Raw genomic sequence first — 24,775 nt, forward strand, 5'->3', positions numbered from 1 at the left:
TTTCAAAAAGAATAATCGAAAAAAATTGTATACATATATACGTGTTATAGAAAAGCAATGCAACATAATGTCGAATTGATAAAATATGCATATTTAAGAACACTGTCAAATTAAAAAAAAATTGTAAAGCATTCGATTATTATGCTTGATTTCGAAATCGTATTCCTTAACATTAATTTTATCAGTATAAAAAAATATATATTTCAAAACTGCTGTTTTCTTACATTTTGAAATGCATATTTATCTCTTATATAAAAATACACATACAAAAGAATAGTCATCAAGTGTCAAGGTTTTTGAAAGGCCCGATAAAGCTCAAACAATTTACATAATTGACAAAATTGCTAACATAGAGATACTTAATGCATACACTATATAGTTTGAATGAAATCTAAATCAATCGATGTTCTAGAATAGAAGCAAAAAATGGTGTAAATAGAATCTACATAATTTAGTATTTATCTTATCATTCTTGATGAAATACCTAGAGAAAAGCTTCTTCTGTTCCAATTTTTGTAAAACGTCTCATTGTACAAAATGTGATAAATATCTTTTTTGTTCGCAATACACTGTCTATGACAAGAACGATATCAATTTGGTAAATAAGAATAAATCGATGCCTTTTCATTAAATTATATATATTCGGCTTGTTGTAGTTACTGACTCTTGGATTATTTCAGCATCAAGCAAGTTTTAAATGAGAACGAGCTATGATAACGATTTAGTTCAATTGCTCAAATATTTTTCTATCTGGTTTTGAGCGTTTTTTGTCACTCTAACTATTCCTCCTAGACTCTTCATGCCTACAGCAAAGTGAAAAGTTTCCCAAAACATCTGCTGATTATAAATCTGAAAATGCATCACAAACGACAAGAACAAGCTCAGAGCAAATGATAAAACAACATTTTTATAAACAATAATAAGAAATCAATAACGAGCTTTTTTGCATCCTATAATTATGTTAATATAGTGTAAAATATAACGCTTGCAGTTTGAATTAATGAAATGCATGCTTCTTTTTCACTCAATACCATTTTTAAGGAATTTCAATAAAACAATAAATAAAAAGAAAAAATATTTATTTTGATATGATTATTTATTTAATATTCTTTAATTAACCGACACTCAATATATCATTTGAAATATCGCAAATTTCAAGGATGACAATAATAGCAATATATTAGGATCGAAGAACATGAAAATATGACGAGAAAACATTGCTTAATGTTCTTTGCATATATGTGTATCTATTGATTGTTGTTACACAATTTCTACATTATCTTTGGAATAAAAAAGTATGATTGAGTAGTTGCTATAGATATTTAAACGTACGAAAGTTTTTCTTATCAGTCCTAATGATTTAAGTACAAAAGTGCACGTCCGTGGCCGGGTGGTTAAGGTTGTTCAATTCAAACCATTTGCCGTCACAAATATAGGCATGTCTTCTGCTAGGGACTTTGAATTGTTGAAAAAGAAGCTATAAATGTCGGTGATTTTACTCGCATACCCGCTCTATTAATAATCACGAGGTGGCACCTAAGTGATCATATACGCATACTGATCTACAATACGAACGACTGCAAGTATGCAGTCTATTTGCTGTTATAAAATATTGATACTTCGTTTGTTATTGTGTCTATGCATCTTTAAAAGAAAATATTCTCAATTACCTGTTGAAAGGCTGGAGACTTGCCGTTTTGGCTTTAATTGCCTTTTTTGTGCACTTACATTTTTTACTGCAAACATTCACGTTTTATATTTTAATATGTTTTAAATGTTATACCCATAAAGTAAATTTAAGTCATTAATTATAAAAAAAGGTTGATGTACATGCTTTGAGGTCCTTGGTGATGCTTATTTATATGTTTATAATTGTTTTAACATGAAGTTAAACGTAAACATAGGTAGCCTATTTCAATTTAACAATGGTTTAATTTATTTCAAGTGCTTACCTCTTTCCCGTTGTGTTCAAATACGATCCTTCTAAAAGATAAAATAATTTAAAAGTAAAATGCAAAATTCTAGCGTAAATGTAAAAAATAAAAAGTATGTGTAGTTTGTTAGAATGTGATATTAGTTGTTTTTCTGTTCTGCTCCTTTTATAATATGGAAAAAAATGTTTCCCTTTTCATAAACACATTGACACATAAATTCTGACGATTCTGTGTAACAATATACATGTAAATATGTATTCTCATTTCACAAGATTTTACCCTAACGTACTACTACACCATTAACAGCAGATAAAAAGGATCATAATGATTTTAAAAAGTCCATTAACGACATAAAAAGAATATTGAAACCTACGTGTAAATGATGATAAGAAAGAAATAATAAAGTGTATGTAACATTTTAAACTAGTTTGTTTAAAATAACATTAGATGCACTGTCAGTAAAAAATCCAACTGTGAATCTATCAATTATAACAGTAAACTGATATTATTTGTAAACGCATTTCCAGGTTGTTTCGACGATGCATATACATTTCAAAATTTAAAACAATGTCTGGAATACAATATACCTCGGCATTATAAGAGATTCATTTTATATCATGTTTACAAACGTTTTAGCAAAGAAATTGGTAAAAAAATTTGATACAAATATATGTTTTAGTGCTTTCATAATCAATTTGTTTTTATATTCAGAATTTGTTCCATAGATTATAGAGATACCCCACATTAAACGTATTTAGTGTGTAGCTTTCAACTTATGTTACTCATAATTGATTCAGGAAAAAATATATATATACTGTATCAGGGTTTTTGTTTTCTGGTGTTTAAATTAATCTTTACCTTAAAAAAATATGTTATTAATAATATCTGTCATATTTTGCGGTTCGGATCGGAACATCCGTCACGAGGTGACCTGCCCATGGGCGGGTGACCGAGGGACAGATATTCCGATCCGAACCGCAAACATATGTCAGATATTTTTTCTTGCATATTCTACCATATTCCATGATACTTTAAATTCTTTATCTTTATTTTCAATGAAAGTTTATACCATTACATCCGTAACTACTTTCTTACAACAGTGTATGAATTACAAATGAATAACAACTTCATTCATAACGGTTAAATGACTTCATCCTAATCGTGCCATTTTACAGCACGCGACTCATCTGGAACCCCCCATGCCAGATGAAATTTCCGGAATGGGTAAAACTCACGGAAACGCCAGACTGATATGCAAGAATAAACATTCCTCTTTAAACAAACACATTGTATGTCATATGTCGCCTTATCTTGTGGTCAAGGCGATAAAAATTTAGAGTTAAAAATGAAAATATATTAAAATATAAGCGGATAAAAACAATGTTAATTGTCACTTTTTATGGAATTATGATTACATGTATTTAGATATTCAATAAAAAAATATGAGGAAAGGAAATCGTACAAGGACTGAGAAAAGGAACAAAGCAGTAAAGATAACAACAAATGACAATGATTGAAGGCGTGAAGGTATAAATCTAGCGAAAATTCAAATTCATACTTTAGTACATATTCACAATCAAAGTCAGATTAAACGATAATTCAGTGATAGTGAGCGAGGTTTCAAATCCACTTAACGGTGCATTATATAACGTAAATAATTTGGATAATAGTGTTTTTGAATTCAGAAGTGAAAAACGGTATCCAATTCAAATCGGGGTCAAACTTGCAATAATGATCTAATGGAAAATACTAAAGGACTTGATGCAAAAATAACAAACATGGATATTAATCTTCAGTCGTTGGACACACTTGAAAAAGAAGTTAGTAGTTTTTATACAGAGCCTAAAATATATGGACTCAAATACATGACATAAAACATAAGAATGATGAAATGTATTGAAGAAAAAACAGAAACAATGAACTTCGTTATCTCACAAATAGCTAGTAAATTGCACTAGTGCACATTAACTTTCTTTGTTTATATTAAACGCTTAAAATTTATTATATTCAAAAATGAATTTGTTTCCAGATAGGAAGGTTAATGATAAATTACACGATTACTTGACTCGACGGGGCAATATTTTCTTCTTAATGCCAATAACATTACTTGCAAAGAAATAAGTATCTTAATGAATTTTCATTTGTCTGGCAATAGAGAATTACATCAGAGTTGTATCTTATATCAAACCACAGGATATTGACATTCTGTAAGCAATTGATTAAAAAATAACGGCAAATATATCACTCTGTACTATAAATAAACACAAGGAATGCAACGTATTTTGCACACTCGATACACCTTTTATCTAATTACACACTCGGAAGATCAATGTCAGCAAACTAGTTTAACAATGTCGATTAAAACGTTTACCTGTTACAATTGCTGATATTTTAAATCAAAGCATTGCATAAAAATAAATCGGCAATATTTACTCAAAAGACAACGCGTTATTTTGTCTGTCACTCCATGCGCTGACGTCACTGACTAGACTGCTACGGACAAACGAAATGGTATTCATTTAAGGAGGGAAACATGATTATTGTTACCTCAATTAGCGAATCAATTATCTTTGAGTACGTAATATGCTTGGTAAAAAAAAATTGACATTACGTATTATTTTTTTTATTTTTTTTTTATTTTTTTGAAGATAGAAAAAATCTGAGGCACGGTTCTACAGATATCATTATCATGATTTTATTGCAAAAGTTTGATGACAACCAAAAAACATTATTTTGATATGATTATTTAAAATTGATGTTGTTTTGTTCAAAATCAATTATAATGATTTACAAACTTTAGGCATTTTTGTTACAAAACTGTTTTTTGTTATGAAGATCAAATATATTTTATACAAAAAATCTAAATAGATAATAATGATTTTGGACAAAGTTTGTAAAATGGCATTTATTGCATTACACCGGAAAGTTTCCCGGTTATAGTATTATCAAAAACTCTTTGTCTTACTGGCGAATGCTATAATATAATTTCATGTAAATATATATTTTGAAAAGTTCTGCTGCTGGGCATTCGTCTCAGTGTCGTATTATACATGAGATAATTAGGCACTTATAAGGTGTATAGTCGCGAAATTTGTCGTGTAATTGATCATCTAGGCTTATGATTTAATTGTTTGTAAGTACTAAGATGTAATTAGTTTGACAACCTTTTTTATTATTTCATTAGTATGTTTTGTGTCCTTTAAGAAGGTTAATACTGCCGTTCGGCAAAGTCAGGACCGCGTCCTCTTACTTTTAAAGAATTTTTCATATACAATTCAGAGTAAAACTTTGCTGAATATATATGAAAAAATCATCACATTCAGGCTGTTATTGATAATATATAAGTTCATATACGTTGATCTACTTAGAGTACTTAGGCAAATTTACTCAATTTTATGTAGACGATAACTGTGCCTCTACACTGACCAACAGTCTAAAAAAGATATTTATATTTGTGTATAAAAACAGTTTTCAAACAAGATATTTTCCCCCGTTAAATAGTTCTGTGATTCTTTTTTTCATATTATGTTATTTATATTTGGCTAAAGAATTAAGCGCATGTACTTATTCATCAGTTACTGGCATCCTTTTGGTGATTATTATTTAGCCGTTAAATTACACACAAACAAATCCTCCACTTTTTAGAAATCAAGTCTACAGAGTATATAAATTACTATCTACTTATAAGACTTTTGACGTAATCATTATTACTTCAAGGTTATAAATCACTTCTTGTCTAGAGCAAGGTTAAACAAACGATATACATAATTTCGATTAACCTTCTAAGATTGTGTTGATGTTACTTTTTCCAATTTTTTATCTAAAAAGGCTAACAAAAAACCTCAATTCACTCCTTTTAACTTCCTTTTACTGTCTAGATTAATAAGAAGAAAATAAATAATAAGAAAATAACATTTATTTTTTATTTGATGTTTAGTTATCTAGCTTTTATCTTATCTTTAAATAAAACTCTTTTGAAATAACCACATGCACTGAATGGTTTATACTCTAAATTGCTATGATTGCACATTTTATACATTCATTAATTAAAATTACATGTACTTCCTAAAACAGAAAATGAAACGAAATTGTGTGTAAAAATGCATATCATAAATTTCTTACATTGTCAACGTTGTATAGACAGACATTTACTTATCATTTATTATTGGTTACACCAAACCGCTTTTAAAAGGTAAAACTGTGTTGAATTGCGCCACAATACACATTTCCATTGTTATGGTATACCATTTACAGTGTGTTAGATAAAAAAAAAGCTATTTTGGAGCACTGTAAAGCAAACATTGGATGCTTGCTATCAATGATAGCATATAACAACATTGTATATATTGTTTTCGATATATCATAGTTTAGCATATCAATGAGCGAAACGTTTATTGGATATTTATCATATCTTTCTATTGAAATGATGTAATTATCCCCCACCGATAGAATCGGGAGGCGGGAATTGTTTTGGCGTTGTCCGTCCGTCCTTCCGTCCATCCGAATTTCGTTTCCGCGCTTGTTCTCTGCGACTACTGGCTGGAATTCAACGAAACTGTATGGGAACCTTCAATACCAAGAGGAAATGCTCATATCGTCGCCTTGATCCGGTTAGGATCTTTAACTCAGAGTTATAACTTTTGATTAGTTATGCTGTATGCATATAGAGAAATAATCGTTTCCGTGCTGTTTCACTGAAACTGCTGCCTTGAATTCAACAATATTTTATGGAAACCATCAATTCCAAGATGACATGCGCATATCTTGACCTTGTTCCGGCCAAACCCTTCAACATAAAGTTATGGCACTTGATTAGTCATGCAGTATGCATGTACAGCAATAATCGTTTCAATGCTACTTCTCTGCACCTACTGGCTGGAATTCAATGAAACTTTATTGTTGGGCCTTCTTTAGGGATTCTGTATTTCTCTATTTCATTGTCACATCCGTGTTATTTGTGGGTGGTTGGGTGGTTCTAGTTGGGTGGTTCCAATATTCCTACTTGAATAATGTTGAATCACCCTTAGGATATGTTGCCTGCTTTTTGAATTTGTCTTTTGACGTATTTTCTATGATATTCAGGCTTCATAACCTCTGATCCCCTTTCAAAATTCTGTTTTAATTAGTTCCGCCCATTGTTTTCTCGTTTAGGGCACACGCTTTTTATTACTTGGGGACCATACGCCGCTTTTCATGGAATGGCACGTGAGTGTCACATTGAAGGTTCCATCATAACCGATGATGAACACATCTGCGGATGTTTCTTAATTCAAAATTTTACTATTTCATGTTTAAATGTTGAATTCTGCTAAAGCCGGTGCTAGGGGGCGTGGACGGTAACTTGCACTTTCCATTACCGTCCATGAACAGGCTCAATCAAACCGAGCCTGCAACATTTTCAATTTTGTCGTGTTGGGCCTTCTTTAGGGATTCTGTATTTCTCTATTTCATAGTCACATCTGTGTTATTTGTGCCGTGTGGCGGCTGTAAAAAGTATCCCCGTACATTTAATCAATGATGTTGTATTTTCAATCCTTGAAGATCGTTCAGCACGACATTATTGTTGTACTTGTGGTATTTTAGTTTCAACTTTTCGGCATTTTCTATTTAGGTGGTTCCAATATTCGTACTTGAATAATGTTGAATCACCCTTAGGATATGTTGCCTGCTTTTTGAATTTGTCTTTTGACGTATTTTCTGTGATATGCAGGCTTCATAACCTCTGATCCCCTTTCAAAATTCTGTTTCAATTAGTTCCGCCCATTGTTTTCTCGTTTAGGGCACACGCTTTTTATTACTTGGGGACCATACGCCGCTTTTCATGGAATGGCACGGAAGTGTCACATTGAAGGTTCCATGATAACCGCCGTATGAACACATCTGCGGATGTTTCTAAATTCAAAATTTTACTATTTCATGTTTAAATGTTGAATTCTGCTTAAGCCGGTGCTAGGGGCCGTGGACGGTAACTTGCACTTTTCATTACCGTCCATGAACAGGCTCAATCAAACCGACCCTGCAACATTTTTCACAAAATTTTGTCGTTTATGGGGCCTTCCTTTAGGGGATTTTGTTATTTCCTTTCTATTTTTGGGTAATTGCAATATGCATAATAATAAAAATAATCGTTTCATCCGGCGCTTAAATTTTTTCCTGCCAAAACCACTGGGGTTTTCAAATTTAAAACAATATGTTAACTATAAATGATAAAATTAAATTAAAATAACAATGTACAAAGTCCCCAATAAAAAAAATGGTGGGTAACAAAAGAATTTTTATGTTTTGAAGTTAGATATCCATTTTAATAAGTATGCATAGTCAGTTCTAATATTTTACACAGAATATAAACACATGATTGCAGTTGAAATCCGCTGTTACATAATTTTCTGTGCGCGTGTTGATAGCAAGTATACACGTTATTTTCCTTTTATGTGTTCCAGCACTTCATCAATTAACTTTTCATAATTAAGACGTTTTCATTTCAAATGTAAGGCTTATATGAAGTTCACCACGATATTATGAACATAAAACAAGGTCATTATTCAAGAAGAGAAAACTCGGCTATTATGAGATTGGAGAATTTTGATTGGCTCTCCAGCTCGACCATTATGAATCTTCTTTTTTTGTTCTTTTTTTTTCTTTGTTTTTTGTTGTTGTTTTTTTTCAATTAAACATTTTGCCATATTTTTTTAAACAAAAATCTCATTTGCTCTACCTCACAACAACGGTATGTTATATTTAGTTATTTTTTGTTCACTAAGTACTTAACGTTTTAAGATTATGTGTAGATAATAAATCAAATTATCAATAACTATGTGTTCTCATTAGGCCTTGTTATTGGGCTTTATACCGTAATGATAGCCTTCGGCATTTGGCCTCAGGCTAATATGACAGTTTTCATCCAAATAACAAGTTAAGTAAAAATTTATTTATTAACATTTTATTATTTCTAGATTTACAATTACATAAACTTTTGTCTAAGGAAGAGACTTAGTTTCGTTTTCAGAACAATACACTCGTATATAGAGCAGTATAACTTATAATTTGAATTAAAAAAGATTGGACAATAATAAATGATATCTAAATACATGTAAAACAACACTTAATCTTATTTGTCGTTAATTGTAGTTAAAAGATACCACAATGAATCGTATCTCAAACCATTTATGTTAACTTGAACAAAATTCAATATTGAAATAAAAAATTTCTATTAGCATACAATCAAGGTTAATATACCAAGAACAAACAATGTTTTATGAAAGTAAAGACAATGATAACAATTAATAAATTTTGATGTTCATCACAAAGAAATTTAGAGTAACATTTGAAACAAAAGATTTTACTACCTCTATAAAAAAGATAATGTTCGAAAGATATGATTAGAAATTATACTCACGCAAATACTCTGAAAATAAAACAAAAATAATAAGTTGAAAAGCTATGGTATTGAGCGTTTTAAGTTATAAAGTTACAAAGCTTAATTTCCCATGCAAAGTCATATAGAATTGTTAACATAATTTGCCTAATGACGTAATAATTTCTTGTGGGTTTATTAATAATGAAAAATGGAACACTTTAAGAAGTATGTGTTTCTAAATCAACTTGTCATGTAAGGGAACTTAATTTCTAACAAAAACATCTACGCACTGGGTAAGGCAATTTTTTTATAAATACTTGATTAATATGCAAATTTATATAAAATATAAAAAAAACAACTAAAACATAAAAATTAATATATAAAAATTATTTAAAACATTAATTTTGGTACCCGATAATTCTATATTATTTTAATTCTTAAACAAAATTTTAAACTTAGCCCCTTTCAAGATAAACCCGTAATTCTAACGGAATTTAAAGCACTAAAATAATGAAACTAATGAAAGAAAGTAATTTTAATTGTTTAAAAAAACTTAATATTTAGAAATAACTAAAATTTTTGAATTACCTTTCAAACTTTATTTTTTAAAAACTCATAAAGCAAACTATCCTTACATTTACATAAATTTCATTTTTTTTAAAAATTTCCCAAATTTTTCCAACAGGAAACTAACTGAAAACAGAACGGGCCCCCCCGGAAAAAAAATGTTTGAAACTAAGATTTTTTTGGATAGACATCGAGCCTCGACATTACAAATTTTAAACCACTAATTAACGATAAAATTTAAATTTCTTACCTTGAGTTACGCTTTAACGCGAATTTTTTCAAGAATCGAGCACCTATTCAGCATTTTCAAAATGAAAAGATCCTGAAAATTTATTAAACGCATCAGAAATGTTCAATTTAAATTACTTAAATTCAACATCATTCCATACCTTTAACAGGTATATTGGGCCAAATATAGGAAAATATTTTTGAAAAACAATATTTAAAATATGTTTTTTTTACTACATACAGTCAACTTATTTATAATTTCATGTCATGATTGAATTTGCATTTATCTGTAATCTAACGTCTATTGATTTTTAGATAATAAAGTATGTTCATTCTCTTCGAACTGCCCATCAAATTGTACGACATTTCTATGTAGGGGTACTTTTTTAAATTGCGTTCAGTGCTAATGTGATAAGAATTTAATACACGCGATAGGGGCCGAAGTGAATAAACAGCCCGCAAGAATAATAATGCCCGAGGGCTCCCCGGAGGTCATTATTCTTTTTAGGGCCCATTTTTCGCCTTTTGGAATCTATACGTATTTTAAAGTCTTTAAAATGTAGATTTAATTAAACATTTTTCTATTAATAAATTTTGATATTTCTTTCGTAAATTCTGTCGCATTTTTTCGTTGATTTTTACGCACATTTTAGTAACTTTACAGCTTGTTCTTTTTTTTTTAAAAAACTTTGTTTTATTTTTTTAACCGCAATTTCCCAAATGTTTTACGGGCAATCACAGAATTATTTAAAATCCAAAATATCAAATTCCTAGATGTACCAGTAAATGATTTTAAAATTTAAATTTTTTTAATATTAAATCCGTTTAGCGTAGTAGGGGAACTATTGTAATAAGTCTAAATGCCCCACGTTTGAAAATCGAGACAGCATATTTCCCTTTTTTTCTTATTCGTAACTTTCCATTTTTTAAAAAAACAAAAAAGGGAAATTCAATGTTTCTTATTTTTAACCTTAGACAATTTCAATAATATTTTAAAAATAACATAAAAAAAAAAAAAAGCCAAAAAGAATTTTAAAAAAGGGTCAACTTCACCTCTTATTCATTTAAAATTTACTTACCCACGGGATTGTGGGTGTTTCAGAACACTTTAAGCTAGGGGATTTTTAAAAAAAGTTATCATAAACTCCATATCAATTCTCGTAAAAAAAAGGACAAACCCAAGGGATGAAATTTAAATGTCTATAATGTTTTAGATTGACAGGGAATAAAATCAGACAAGAAACTAAAGTTTATTTTTTTTTTTCGGAACGAATTTGTCGTATTTTTTCTTAAAATTTCTATATAAAATGTTTTGCACAAAAACCTTAACTCTCAAAAAAAATCTACGTTTATCTTTAAAACCTACTTTCCTTTAATAAGTTTTATGACGTAAAAAAACTCATTTTTTTTTTCGCCTTACATGTTTGGGCTATAAATATTTTCCCGCCCGGCCCCAAACTCAAATAGTCAGTACACTCAAAACAGTTGAAACATAGCTATTTTTTACTATATATAATAAAAATGAATTTAAAAAATTTTTTTTTCCCCCATTTTTCAAAACAATGGACAGCTTGTAATGGCTTATTTTTTAAGTTTAAAAAAATTTCGTTTTAAAAGATTTTTTACAAAAAGGGAAAAACAAACCATTATTTAAAATAATCAAAAAAAAAAATATCGTAATGCTTTATAAAATCACCCAAAAAGAAAATAAATATAATACCATATAACTCTAATTTAATTCTTTTAAAAAAAAAGCAATGAATGATTCGATTAGAAGTTTTTATCAACCATCCCTTTTAAACCAACGCGCAAGGGGGAAAGGGGAAACTAGCAGAACTAAAAAAGGTTTTTCCTAATGCTTTTATTTACAAAATTTTGTAAAACTTTTGAATAGTCCCTTTTTATAATCACTCTATTAAAAAAAAATAAATTACCCCTCCGTGAATACAAAATTTTCCCTTTTTATTCGGCGATTACGAAATCTGACCAAAAATTTTATTTTTTGCACAGTCTACTTTTAAATAGCCATTTGTAATAAAAAACCCGCTATTTTAATATGGACTACGATCAAAGAAACCAGAGTACGCCTAATAATTTTTCCCCTAAATTTTAAAATTCATGAAAAAACAGTGCAAAATTTTTTTCGGAAAAAAAATCTCAATGCTAATTTATAGCTAAAAAAGTAGGGTTACAGAAGTTTGAAAAACGAAAAAGGTAGGGAAATCATTTAAAAATATTAAAAATTTTAAAAAAATAAAAAAAAAACAAAAATTCATATGGAAAATATTTTCTGTCATAACATGTCTTAATGTGTTAATAAATATATTTAAATAAAAAAATTTTTTTAAAAAATAGAAAGGTGTAATTTTTTAAAAATTAATACAAGCAAAATTGGGGAATAAATGTTTTAAAATCCACAAGACAAATTTTTTCACCTTTTAAATTTTCTGAATATTCATATGCCAACCACCTCCTGTCAATTCGCAACAGAACTCAATAAAAACGCCTTTTTTCGTTTTTCATAATTTCTAATTTTTTGACTAAAAATTTTTTTTTTTCTCAAAAATTCATTTTCAAGATTATAAAAATTTATTAACTAAATTTTTGGCCGTTTTGAATTATGAAATTTAAAATACTAATTAGGTTCATTCAATTTTATTTTTAAACCCCAACCCGCACAAAAAGGGGCAATGTTTTTAAAAAGGACGGCGGATTAACATTTTTAAAAAAAATTTGGGGGACCAAAAAACGAAGTCGGTTTTCAATTTTTAAAGTTAAAAAAGGGGTCTAGGGGAAATGGATAAAAATGAAATGAAAACTTTAAAATCAAGGCCGATTACAGATCTTTTTTGAAATTCCCAATTTTTACCAGTTTAAAAGTAACTAAGGGAATTTCTAATATATTTTTAAATGACTAAGCCCCCTTTTTATATCAAAATTTTTAAGTTTTTTCCCACCCTCATGCAACGAAATGTAAACCCTTTTAACCAGCTTTAAAATAAATGAAACACCCAAGAACACAGTACCTTTAAAACATTCACGTTTCCGCCGTATCTTCAATAAAAAACCGGAAAAAGTACGGAAAATAAACAACAAAAACTTGCCGTAAAAATTTTAAACTTTGCGTTCAAGAAAAAATAGACACTTTTATAGAAAAATCCTGAAAAAATCTAGAAGGGGTTTTATTTAATTTTTTTACAAAAAGTTTTAATTTTTTCAAATTTTTTAACTCATACCCCAAACAAAATTTCATTTTTCCCCTTTTTTATGACATTTTTAACGGACTAATTTTCGCATAAAAAAATTGCTTTTAAAAAGGCCTAATTTACTTTCACTATGGCCCCTTAGAATAATTACTCATTTTTTCAATTTAAGTCTTAAATATATGTCATTTAAAAAGAAAATATTTTGTGAGAATCAAAACAAAAAATTAACCCATATAAATTTATTTTAATTTGCTCAATAATTATATTAAACCACACTATTCAATATCTTCTATAAAATAACTTTTAATTCAAAAAAAAAAAGGTAAACTTTCCCCCCCCGTTACGAACCTTCAAACCAGCTGTAAAACCCCTAAAACAGAAAAAGATTACATAGTAAAAAATTTTAAATTTTTTTAAACTTTCCTTTTAAATTTCGCACATATATTTTTTAATACTAAATTGCCAGGGTAAAAATAAAGAAAGACAATGCAATGCAACATTAAACTTTTTTGTAAATCAACCCTACAAATTATCATTTGGCATATAAAAATACTAATATTGAAAAACATTTTTTAGAAAGCAAAAACAACAAAAAGATTTCAATATAAAAACATAAATTATAAAAAAATTAACAAAATTCCTCCAGTAAACTTTGCTAAAACTTCCCACTTACAATGTAAAAACATATCTTTTATTTTAATTTAAAATTTTTTTTAAGAAAAAAATTTGCATTGTTTTTGCGTTTTTTTACAAAGATTAAAAAATTTGTGTCCTGCTTTTTGAATTATAAATTTATAAAAAATACCATCTAAAATTTCAAATCAAAAAAAAAACTATTTTAAAATTAGGACGTCTTTTAATAAAATACTTTATTTAGTGAATAAAACAAAAAAAATTTAACCTTTCAGGGTCAAAAATAAAATTTAATCAAAATCCATATTACTTTTTTTATTAAATTTTATATAAATACAATTTTTAAAAAATTTTGTTTTTAATTAAAAAAAATCAAATAAAAAAACATTTAATTAAATAATCCTTAAAACCTCTATTTTAAATTCCCAAAATTTTTCCCCAAAAATTTAAATTTTTACAATAATCTAAATCCCTTTAATTAACGTAAAATTTTTATGTATAAACAAACTCTTTTCTTTTTAAAAAACAAAATATTTTTAAATTAAATAAAGCCTTTTTTCAATCAAAAACAAAAGCAAATTTAAATAACGAAATTTTAAAATAATTGAAAAATAAAAAATTAACACATCCAAAATTTTAAATCTAAATTTTCTTTTCAAACTTAAATTAATAAACAACATTCTTATGTAATTTCAAAATTTAATTTTATCTTCTCTTTATTTACTCTTTTATTTTTAAACATTTGTCTTTAAATAACAATTTTTTTTTTTTTTTCTATTTTTTAAACCTTAACAAAATAAAGGTCATGAAAGCTTTAAATTCATATAACAAAAACTTTTCCTACATATCAAAAATTTACCTTTTTTATAGATTAATAAGAAAATTTTAAAGACATAACTTTTGCTTTTAAAACCACTATACAAACGTATTTTCCAACTTTCATACATAGTGGGAAAATCTACGGTCATTAATTCGTAAAAAAAAAAAAACCTTTATTCACTATATTTTTTAACCTATTTCCGTTTATTTAAATTTAAAGCCACCATAAAAACAAACCTGCAATTTATAAACAATAACATTTTAAATAAAATTTCATATAAAAAATTTTTTTCCCCTTTATATTTTAAAAATTTATATTGAAACTTTTAAATTAAAAATTATATTCTTTAATAAGAGAATTTTACCTGATAAATCAAAGGGGGGCTATCAACAAATTTAATTGCTTTTCTAAAATATCTTTAACCACTTATTTTTATATTTCATTAAAAATCTTTTTTTTTTTCCAAAAAAGATAAACAAATTTTTAATGGGCCTCAAATTATAATTTTTAAGAACAAGCCTTCTATCTTTAAAAAATTATAAAAACCCCTTTTGGGAAAAACCCCACAAAAACCTAAAACCTTTAATGATACTACCTATTTTTTTCCCTTTTTTGTCCCAAAAAAGGGTTTAATTTATCTCTTAAAACAAATCATTAACTATTAACAGTTTTAAATCCAAACCCCCCAAAATTAAAAAAGATTCCCCAAAATTTTTTATAAAAAAAATACAAATCCACCAAAGCACCTAAAAATTTAATTTGTTCTTAAACTATTTTTTACTATTTTCCCAAAAACATCATAAAATTTTTTTAAAAAAAACAACATTTCACATTTTCCCCATTTATATTTTTTAATTTTAAACCCCTTTTAATCAAAAAATTTTTGTTCTCTTTAATCAACCATGGGGGGGATTGGGTTTTTTTTCCAGTAATTTAATTACAAAGTATCAATAAGTCTATACAAAATACAATATCAATTTCAAATCTAACTTTCATTTTTATCATTTTAAGTTGATTTTCATTTGTTTTAATAAAGGAAAAAAAATGAAACTTTTTTTTTTTTAAAAAAGGCGTTGAAAATTTAAGTTTAATTTCTTATAAACTCAAATAAATTCTAACCCATTCGATCCGCCAACTCCCAACCATTCCTGTTGGTATCAGATTTTCGTTCCAATATACACCCTTTAGATACAAAAAGATAACAAAAGGAAAAACAAAAAATTGTTGTGCATAATATTTTTACATTATTACCTTACATTAAAGAAATTGCACAAAACACTTTTACAAATAAAACAAAGAACGCCATTCGGAATTACTTGAGATTAAATCTACACTTAGCTATTGAATGCTCAGCAATTCTTAAGGTACTGTCGTAAACATGGTAAGTATAACAGTGTTAAATATTCGATGTTTCATTACAGACGTGCGCAGTGGTGGGTGAATGTTCTTTTCTTATGTGATGATTTGCTTTTTTGATATTAAAAACAAAAACCAAAATACAAAAAAAACAATAGCATATTTAAAATGTTTATCGATAATAATACTAGTGTGAAAAGATTGATTGACGCGCTGCGAACATAAATAACAAAAAAACATTGTTATATTCTGTTTCGTTTTTCGTTGTTTTTTTGTTGTTGTTTTTTTGTTTTTTAAAGAAGATGTTGATGTATGAATTGCAACATTTAACTGTTGTCGCTTCTAAATCTTTTTAATTTTAAAAAAAACTTCTCGTCAAAATCTACCAACCTTTTTTACTTTACAAATTTAAAAATTTCAATTTATTTAAAACCCACTGTTAGTTAAATAAAAAAAATAGGAAATTAATTTTTTATTTTATTTAAAAATAAAATTAGAAAATTTTTAAATTTTTTTCCTTTCTTTTTACATTGGGTTTAAAAGGGAACAATTTTTAAAGTTTTAAAAAGGGAAACGCTTTTTTTATTTTTATTAAACTCCCTTCCCCCTTATCAAATTTTGAATTTTTTAATTTGTTAGTAAAAAAAAAATAGAAAAGGGCACTTTTAATTTTAACACAAACTTTATATCTTACAACTCGTTTTTTAAAAAAAAAATTTAATACAACAATCCAGACTGCAATTTCCTTTTTTTTAAAACGTTTTTTCTTGGGGCAAAATAAATTTGAATATTAAGTCCGAACAAAATAGTATTGTACTGAACAATGCATTTAATTTTTTGATTTTACACAACAAATACAATGTTGATGTTAAACTGAACTGTATTTCGAGGAAAATGGTTTAGAGACATTGTTCTAACTAACAAATCAATTCGGCGGGAATAACCATGCCAACGGATCACTTTGATAAGTTTTGGCAAACAAGAATCAAAATCATCACCTGATCAGAATATCAACGATACACGCTTGCGTCTCCATTTATTTTTTTTATTTTTACTCTGACTTTCAATTAATTGAATCAAATATCTTTTGATTCTCATATAATTAAATGTAACAGGAACATAATCTTGATATCAGTAAGTTATGATGTTTTCGAAATCGTCCGTGCTGTTGTAAAAATACCTGAAATGATTTGCAGCGTTTCACTGAGTATGTGTATATCATTAATGTATTATGTTTCAATCTAGAAAGATTCTTATATCTTTAATATTTTACAATTCAAAAAATTTGATATTTTTTTATCTTTATGTGTGTTATTATGTATGTAATTTAATACCAAATTTTCCAAAAAATTTTTTCAAACCAAAAAAAATAATCAACGGAAAAAAATCCTGCACGTTTTCCTCATATCATAAAATAAATTTTAAAAAATTTAAAAAAATCATCAATTAGTTAAAAACCGATATATAAAAAAAGGGAATTTTTATCAAACCTATTTCAAATCTACTTTAACAAGTCTTTTAATTTCATTTTATTTTAATGAAAAAATTTTAATCATAACCCCAAAAAGTCATTGCTTAAAATAAAAAGAACAAAATTCAATTTTTTAAAATTACACAACTTTTTTTTTTTACACATATTCTTATCTTTTTAACAATTATTTTTAAAAATTTGGGGATCAAGTTTTATCTATTGTATCAAAACCTTTAACATTCAACACACAAATACTTGGATTTTTAATTTTTTAGACAGATTTTCAAAGTTTAAAATTTTTTCAATGGCAAAAAAATTTTTTTTGCATTTTTTCGATAGGGAAAATTAAATTTTTAACTTAATTCATCATTTTTTATTTTAAAAATAAAAAATTAAAAAAACAATTCTTTAATTTTAAGCAACATTAATTTTTTCCTATTTGATTTCCCAAAAAAAAATATTTTTATATCATTTGGTCCCTTTTTTAACTAAACAAAACTTTTTTTTTTTAATCTAAATTTTTTTTGCTTTTTTTTTTTTAATATACTTTTTTCCAAATGAAAAAGGGTTTTCTTTTAAAAAAAAAATACATCAAATTTGAAAATAAAAAAACTTTTTGTAAAACTAACAAAGATATTTAAGTTTAATTACATTAAACTAACACAGATTGAAACATTTATCATCACATCCTCCTTCTACGGGGAATAAAATGTTTTTATGGTACCCTTTTTTTTTGATTTGAAATCACTGATTAGGTTTATGTTGGTCAGTTGCAAATAGGAAAAATAAAGACACACAGTTAAAGGCCCATTATTCCTCAGAAATGCTTTTGTTTTTACTTCTCAAAAGCGTTGTAATTTTCATGTTCTTTCATATTATGCAAAAATTTACTCGTCGGCCAATTACCCGAACCATCTGTTTCATCTGTTGCTCTTTGGCAATAAGTACAGTTATAGTTAATACGTATTTTATAACTACTTTGTTTACATGCTACCTTTATAACAAATTAGTGCACATGTATCGCAGCTTTCCTCAGGTAACAAGTATCTAACATTCTTTAAAACTATTATCTAAACATTATAAAATTTATGTTTGCACGAAAGAGGTAAAAAATTAATTGTTCTCACGAAAGAGGTAAAAAATTATTTGTTTATGATGCATAATTTGCCTTTAAATCTACGGTACATTTATTGGTTAATTTACAGTGTCCTTAATGGAGATTTATAGTATTTATTTTAATTGTTACTATGTTTCTCTTGTGCATGTATCTACGCAATTTAGTAATTCGTATCAGCAGAGCTTCTCTAAATGAACATGTTTTGAAATAACGTCTTTATTTAAGATAAAGACGTTCAAACGTTTGTTTCGTTTTATAAGCATACTGATTTGCATTTAAAGAACAATAGTTAGACACATGAATTAATTGTCTGTACCATAAAAAGTACAGCGTATATATTGTATCTTTACTCATATGTTCAGCTTATATTTTGTTACTGTACTCTTAACATATTTAGTATAACAAAGATTTCGTTTAGCGTTTTAACTGTTTGCTCAAATGTGGTTAAATCAATATATTTACCAGAAGAGAACATTTCAAATAATCAAGAAGAAAAATGCCCTTTATTAAACTTATTTCAGTGGACAAAAAAAAAGTAAAAAGAAGAAAATAATTAACATTTTTATAATATATATATTGTGTATTTATTCTCCATTTATATAATTGATGATTTGGCCTTGAAACTGAAAGCCACATGCAGTGGGGTTGATATTGATGGTGAGAACGTACCAATCCTGTTAAATGCCGATGATATTGTTCTTATAACAGAAAGTGAAAATGATCTTCAAAGTATGTTAAATGTTCTTCATAATTGGTGCATTACAAACCATATGAATGTTAACCCACTAAAATCTAACATTCTTCACTTTAGAAATCCATCTTTAACTTGTTCAGATTATGTGTTTAAAATAGGAGATACAAATTTAAACTATGTTACACAGTACAAATATCTCGGTCTTGTTTTGACCGAACACCTTGAATATTACAGCTAAAACTGTTGCTCAGGCTGCTCATAGAGCATTAGGAATGTTAATTGCTAAAACTAGAGTTTTTGGAGGTATGCCTTATGAAGCATATACAAAAATGTACGAAGCTACTGTTGTTCCAGTTATCACATATGCATCGTCTGTTTGGGGCTGTGACACTTTCTCTTGTATTAATGCTGTGCAGAATAGAGCTGCACGCTACTTTTTGAATGTTGGAAGATATATTCCAAATGCAGCAGTCTGTGGAGATATCGGTTGGAAACCTATAATATATTTTTGTTGGAAAACTGTTTTAGCAAATTGGAGATTAAGTAATATGAATATAGGGAGGTTAAATAAACAAATATTTTTATGGGCAAGTGATAAGTCAGGTAACAGATGTAAGAATTGAAATTTTAAAGTCTGTACGTTGTTTAAGATGTATAATATGGAACGATTTTGCAATGTTGAAAATCCGATACAAAAACAAGAGTTGTTTAATATTATATTGCCTAAAGTACTGGAAGATAACATTCATAATTGTTAATCTAGAATCAGGCCGAAATGGCTCTGGTAGAAACAAGTTAAGATTATATAAAACATTCAAGAATAACTTTGAAACTGAAAATTATTGTAAGTTAATTTTGAACAGGTCACACAGGGGTGCCTTAGCTAAATTTCGCAGTGGCACAGCTCCAATTGGTATAGAGTTAGGACGCTACGATGGTTTGCCAGTGGAACAACGATTGTGCTCCCACTGTCAAACTATTGTAGAGGATGAAAAGCATGTATTATTATATTGCCCTCTATATGATTCCATTCGTAACGACTTTATTCGAGAAGCGCAGATGCTAAACGATGGTTTTGATGCCCTCTCAGACATTGATAAAGAGGATATATTCTCTCAAATGCAGACATTGTATTTTTAACTGCCAATACCTGTTTTTTAACATATTGAATAGAAGAAAACTAATTTTATACAACTGACATTATTTTAAATAACTTTTATGTGTTCTTAGATATACATGTACTATCTAGAAAATACCTTTGCTAATAATCTTCTAAACCGGATTTTGATTAAATTTAACCACAACATAATTTCTATATAGAATTTTTGGAGCTACTTTGCTACCTCAATATTTTTAATTACATCAGTAGATTCATTTTATCATGTGTTCTTCACAACTCTGGTTTATATTAGCAAGGGTATTTTAGATGTTTAGAGTTTTACATGTAAATAGTAAGTCAACCTTTAGTCTCTTGTAAATCTTATAGATTGGCAATGTGCATTTATATTGTATTTTATATGTACTTTAACTGTGTACATTGATGAGACTGTAATAAACTAATAATAATAAATATAATAATGTATATATTTGCAATTGTATCTTCATCTGATCCCACGAGGGGGAAAGTACAACCTCATTGAATCTAATATTCATAAATATATATACATAACCTCACAATAGGTAATTTATCAAACGTTTTGCAAGTCGTTCTTTAATTGCGATGACTATTTGATTCTTGATTTGATTACAATATAAAAATGCGTAGAAGGCGGCAGATTGTCAAGATTATAGCTTAATACAATCAAGTACACGCGATCTGTGTACTGCAATTAAACCCGTGTGTGTCCATATAAACTGACAGAGTGACAGTGAAACAAATGAAACAAGTCCATGTGTGTTGTCTTGTTTTCAAATTTTGTATGAATCCGATGTCTAACAGTGACTAAATAAAAAAGCTAAATTCCTTTATTTATTTAATATTTGATAAATTCAATCGCTTTAATATTTAAATTTTACGGTAATACTGAATCTAAACAATAAAGCAATAAACACATACTTGCCGTCTGAATGGTATGCATAAGATTCTTTGGCTAATCCTGGTAGAAGATTATCAGGATAATAATCTGATACCACGCCAATAGCTAAAGTAGAATAATATAGTATATGTTATTTTATTGTAAACATAAAAACAACCATCACATTGATATAAATTAAATGCCAATTAAATGAACAATTTAGAGAAAGAAATGAGTCATTGTGTTATTTGTAAAGGATCATATTGATTAACAGAAAATCAACAAAACAAGCATATAGAACAACAAGTAAAAATTGAAAAGTAGCTTGTTTTGTTTTGCTGACATATTAAAAGTTAATACATTAATTTTCGTAAAAAATGAATAACTTCCTAATTTCTCATAGTTATTTGCATAATTGATACAGTTACGTATTTTAAGATAACGTTCATTTTATTTAATAACATGGTTTTACTTGATTATATAAAAATAATATGATTAAAAAAAGTCTGTAGATAGTGAGAGTTTAGAATAATCAACATAATGGTGCGCAAAGTATTTAGATTTAATTAACACTTAGCTTATCATATATTTGATAGAACGTTAACTTTTACCTATATGTCCGCCTCTATCAAGTCTTACAATCTCGAATTCAAAAGCGTCGTCAACTTGAACTTGATTTTTATCAATATATATACCAATGTTGCCGTTTGCTGTTTCAGAATAACTGAAAAACAACTTTTACTCGTATTACTTTAAACAGAGGGTAATTTTCTCTAGAAAAAATATGTTTTTAACCGATTAAACATTAATTTAACAGAATGTTTTATTAAATGCATATACATAAAAAATAAAAGTTTCTGTAGAAAAGAGTTGTTTTATGTCACCTGATGAAGTCTCCGTCAAGGGTAAGATTTTTACAAACAAGTTGTCTGTTCCGCAACTGCTGAAAACAAAATATAACGCAAAATAAGCAATTATTAATTGTTGCATTCAAAACTATAGAACACAATGTACATTTTCACTAGACTTTAAATTTGATTATTCGTTTGTATAACGTACAGATAAAAGTTACAACACAATCAAATAAAATTGGATACTTACTTGCAATTTTGGTGAACATTGATACTTTGTCATCGAAGTTGTGGTTTTTGATTTTCCTTTTTCTCTTCCAAGTGCTTAGTTATGAAAACAGAAGATAATCAATATTATTTATATAATATTTTTAAATTATGTATGGGTTAGTGTTCGTATTAGGATGACCGTAGGGAGTCTTATCGAACTCTTACCCATATAACTGAAAATCGGCTCTTACAACTCGATGTCAGATAAAAATAGAGAAAGTGTCACCTCTTTAATTAAGCATAACATTGTTTTCCACAGCAGTCACGTACAAACATGTTTCCTTAAGTCTCCAGGTGTAACAGGTCAAATTACTTATTCTAGAATGTAAAACACTGAGTTTTTCGAGCCAAAATAACAAAAAAAAAAACACGCTAAAGGTGTAAAACTTATAAAAATGGCGGGTCGTTTTCAGTTTGTCTCCAAGGATTATATTGATTTTAGAGTTAGAGACAGAATTCCAAAGAACACCCAAAGGAATACAAACTGGGGTGTAAACACATGGAATTTATGGGTTACTGTGAGGAATAATGCAAGGCAATTAGGACAGCCGAAATTTCCATGTGCCATGGAACTGGAATTTATCTCTCCACAGGAAATGAATGAATATCTGTGTCATTTCGTTTTGGAAGTTAGAAACACAAACGGAGAGCTATACCCAGCAACAACATTAAACCAACTTCTGGCTGGCTTGTCAAGATATCTAAAAGATGAATTGAACCGACCTGATTTGAATCTTTACAACCCAAACAATGTATATTTCAATCGCTTTCGACAAACTCTAGACGCTCAAATGAAACTGGTCACTGAAAAAGGTATAGGGACAGTTAAAAGGCAAGCCCAACCTATAACTGAAGAACAGGAAAAGTGTTTGTGGGACAAAGGACTCCTGAGTATAAATGATGCTGTTGGACTATCAAAAGTTGTCTATTTCTACAACTGCAAAGTATTTGGCTTGCGCTCATGTGATGAACATAATAATTTGCAAGCAGAACAATACACATTTAGTTCAGATGAGGCCGGAAACTTTGTACTCTATCATGGTCGTGCTTAAAAAAACACTACTGGTGGCCTGAATAAGGGAAAAGTGAGCCTGAAACAGATCAAATAATATGATACTGGAAATAACTTGTGTGTCTACAGAGTCTTCAAAAAGTACTAAGATCTTATTGGAAATGGTGGCTACTTTTACCGCAAACCATTGGAACCTTTGTATGAAGGTCATATTAACTTTAGCAGTGACAAACTTTCATCAAAAACACTAAGTTCCTATATTGGTAACCTGATGAAACAGGCAGGATTTGAAGGTAGATACACTGGATACTCTGGAAAAGTAACACTGTATCTGTCTGGTGTTGACGAGCAAATTATTAAAGAAAGAACTGGACATAGTTCTGAAGCTGTGAGACAATACAAACGGACATCATCAGAGCAGCAGAAGTACATTAGTAGACTTGTTGACATACCAACATCGCTATTGCTGGACAAAGAAAATGCTTTTGAGAATATCTTGGCCGGTGGAAAAAAACTGTGCAAACCCCTGATCTCTCAAAGACGAGCAAACCCTGCAACATCTGAATGACAAAACAGTAAATGATAATATTAAATGTGAGATTATTTCTGACGATGATGACAATGATCTTTTTGCTGCAGTAGAGCATTATGAGAATGTGCAAGTTGAACTAATCTCTTACAATTACATTCACAAAAAGTTTAGAGCACAGGAATATGTGGAAAACAAAAATGATATGCCCAATTGTGATACTGGTTATTCTTTTGAATAGTGTGGACAACCGACAAAAACTGTGACTCTTGGCAAAGTGGATTAGTAACAATTACAATCATATCAAAGGATTGAATCTTTTTCGAATGTTTACCTTCTAATGTAACGATAGGATCATTACCTAACTGTAGCAATGTAATCAATGTAATTATTTTATCTTCATAATATCTAGGATTATTATGCAGTTCATTCCTATTATATATGAAACTTACTTTTTCTAGAAAATAAAAACAGTCAACCAATTTGCAATTAATATTTTTATAAAGATATCAAAATGTTACTATGTAATCATTTTTCTTTACCAAATCCACGTGTATTATCTATGTAATAAATTTGAATATATACTCAAATTGCTTCAGTGTTATCAGTCTTTTTTGAAAAAACCCTACCTCGTTAAAGAAACTGCCAATCAAATTTTACTTCAGCACTGTCTCTTTATGAAAAAAACGGGACACTAATTCTGTCGGTAAAGCCT

General features: G+C 28.2%; 1 protein-coding gene across 1 annotated transcript; it reads left to right on the forward strand.

The window, feature by feature from the left end:
* The first annotated feature begins 22,914 nt into the window (after positions 1 to 22,914).
* Positions 22,915 to 23,571, forward strand: LOC132741852 (uncharacterized). The gene has a single exon (XM_060730116.1). The coding sequence runs from the start codon at positions 22,915 to 22,917 to the stop codon at positions 23,569 to 23,571; it is 657 nt and encodes a 218-aa protein (XP_060586099.1).
* Positions 23,572 to 24,775: the final 1,204 nt, after the last annotated feature.

The sequence above is a fragment of the Ruditapes philippinarum genome, unplaced genomic scaffold, assembly GCF_026571515.1.
Source record: "Ruditapes philippinarum isolate M1 unplaced genomic scaffold, ASM2657151v2 ctg8015_1_1_1_1, whole genome shotgun sequence".
Taxonomy (NCBI): domain Eukaryota; kingdom Metazoa; phylum Mollusca; class Bivalvia; order Venerida; family Veneridae; genus Ruditapes; species Ruditapes philippinarum.

Coding starts and splice junctions, on each gene's coding strand:
- LOC132741852 (XM_060730116.1), top strand. CDS start 22,915: ATGGCGGGTCGTTTTCAGTTTGTCTCCAAGGATTATATTGATTTTAGA.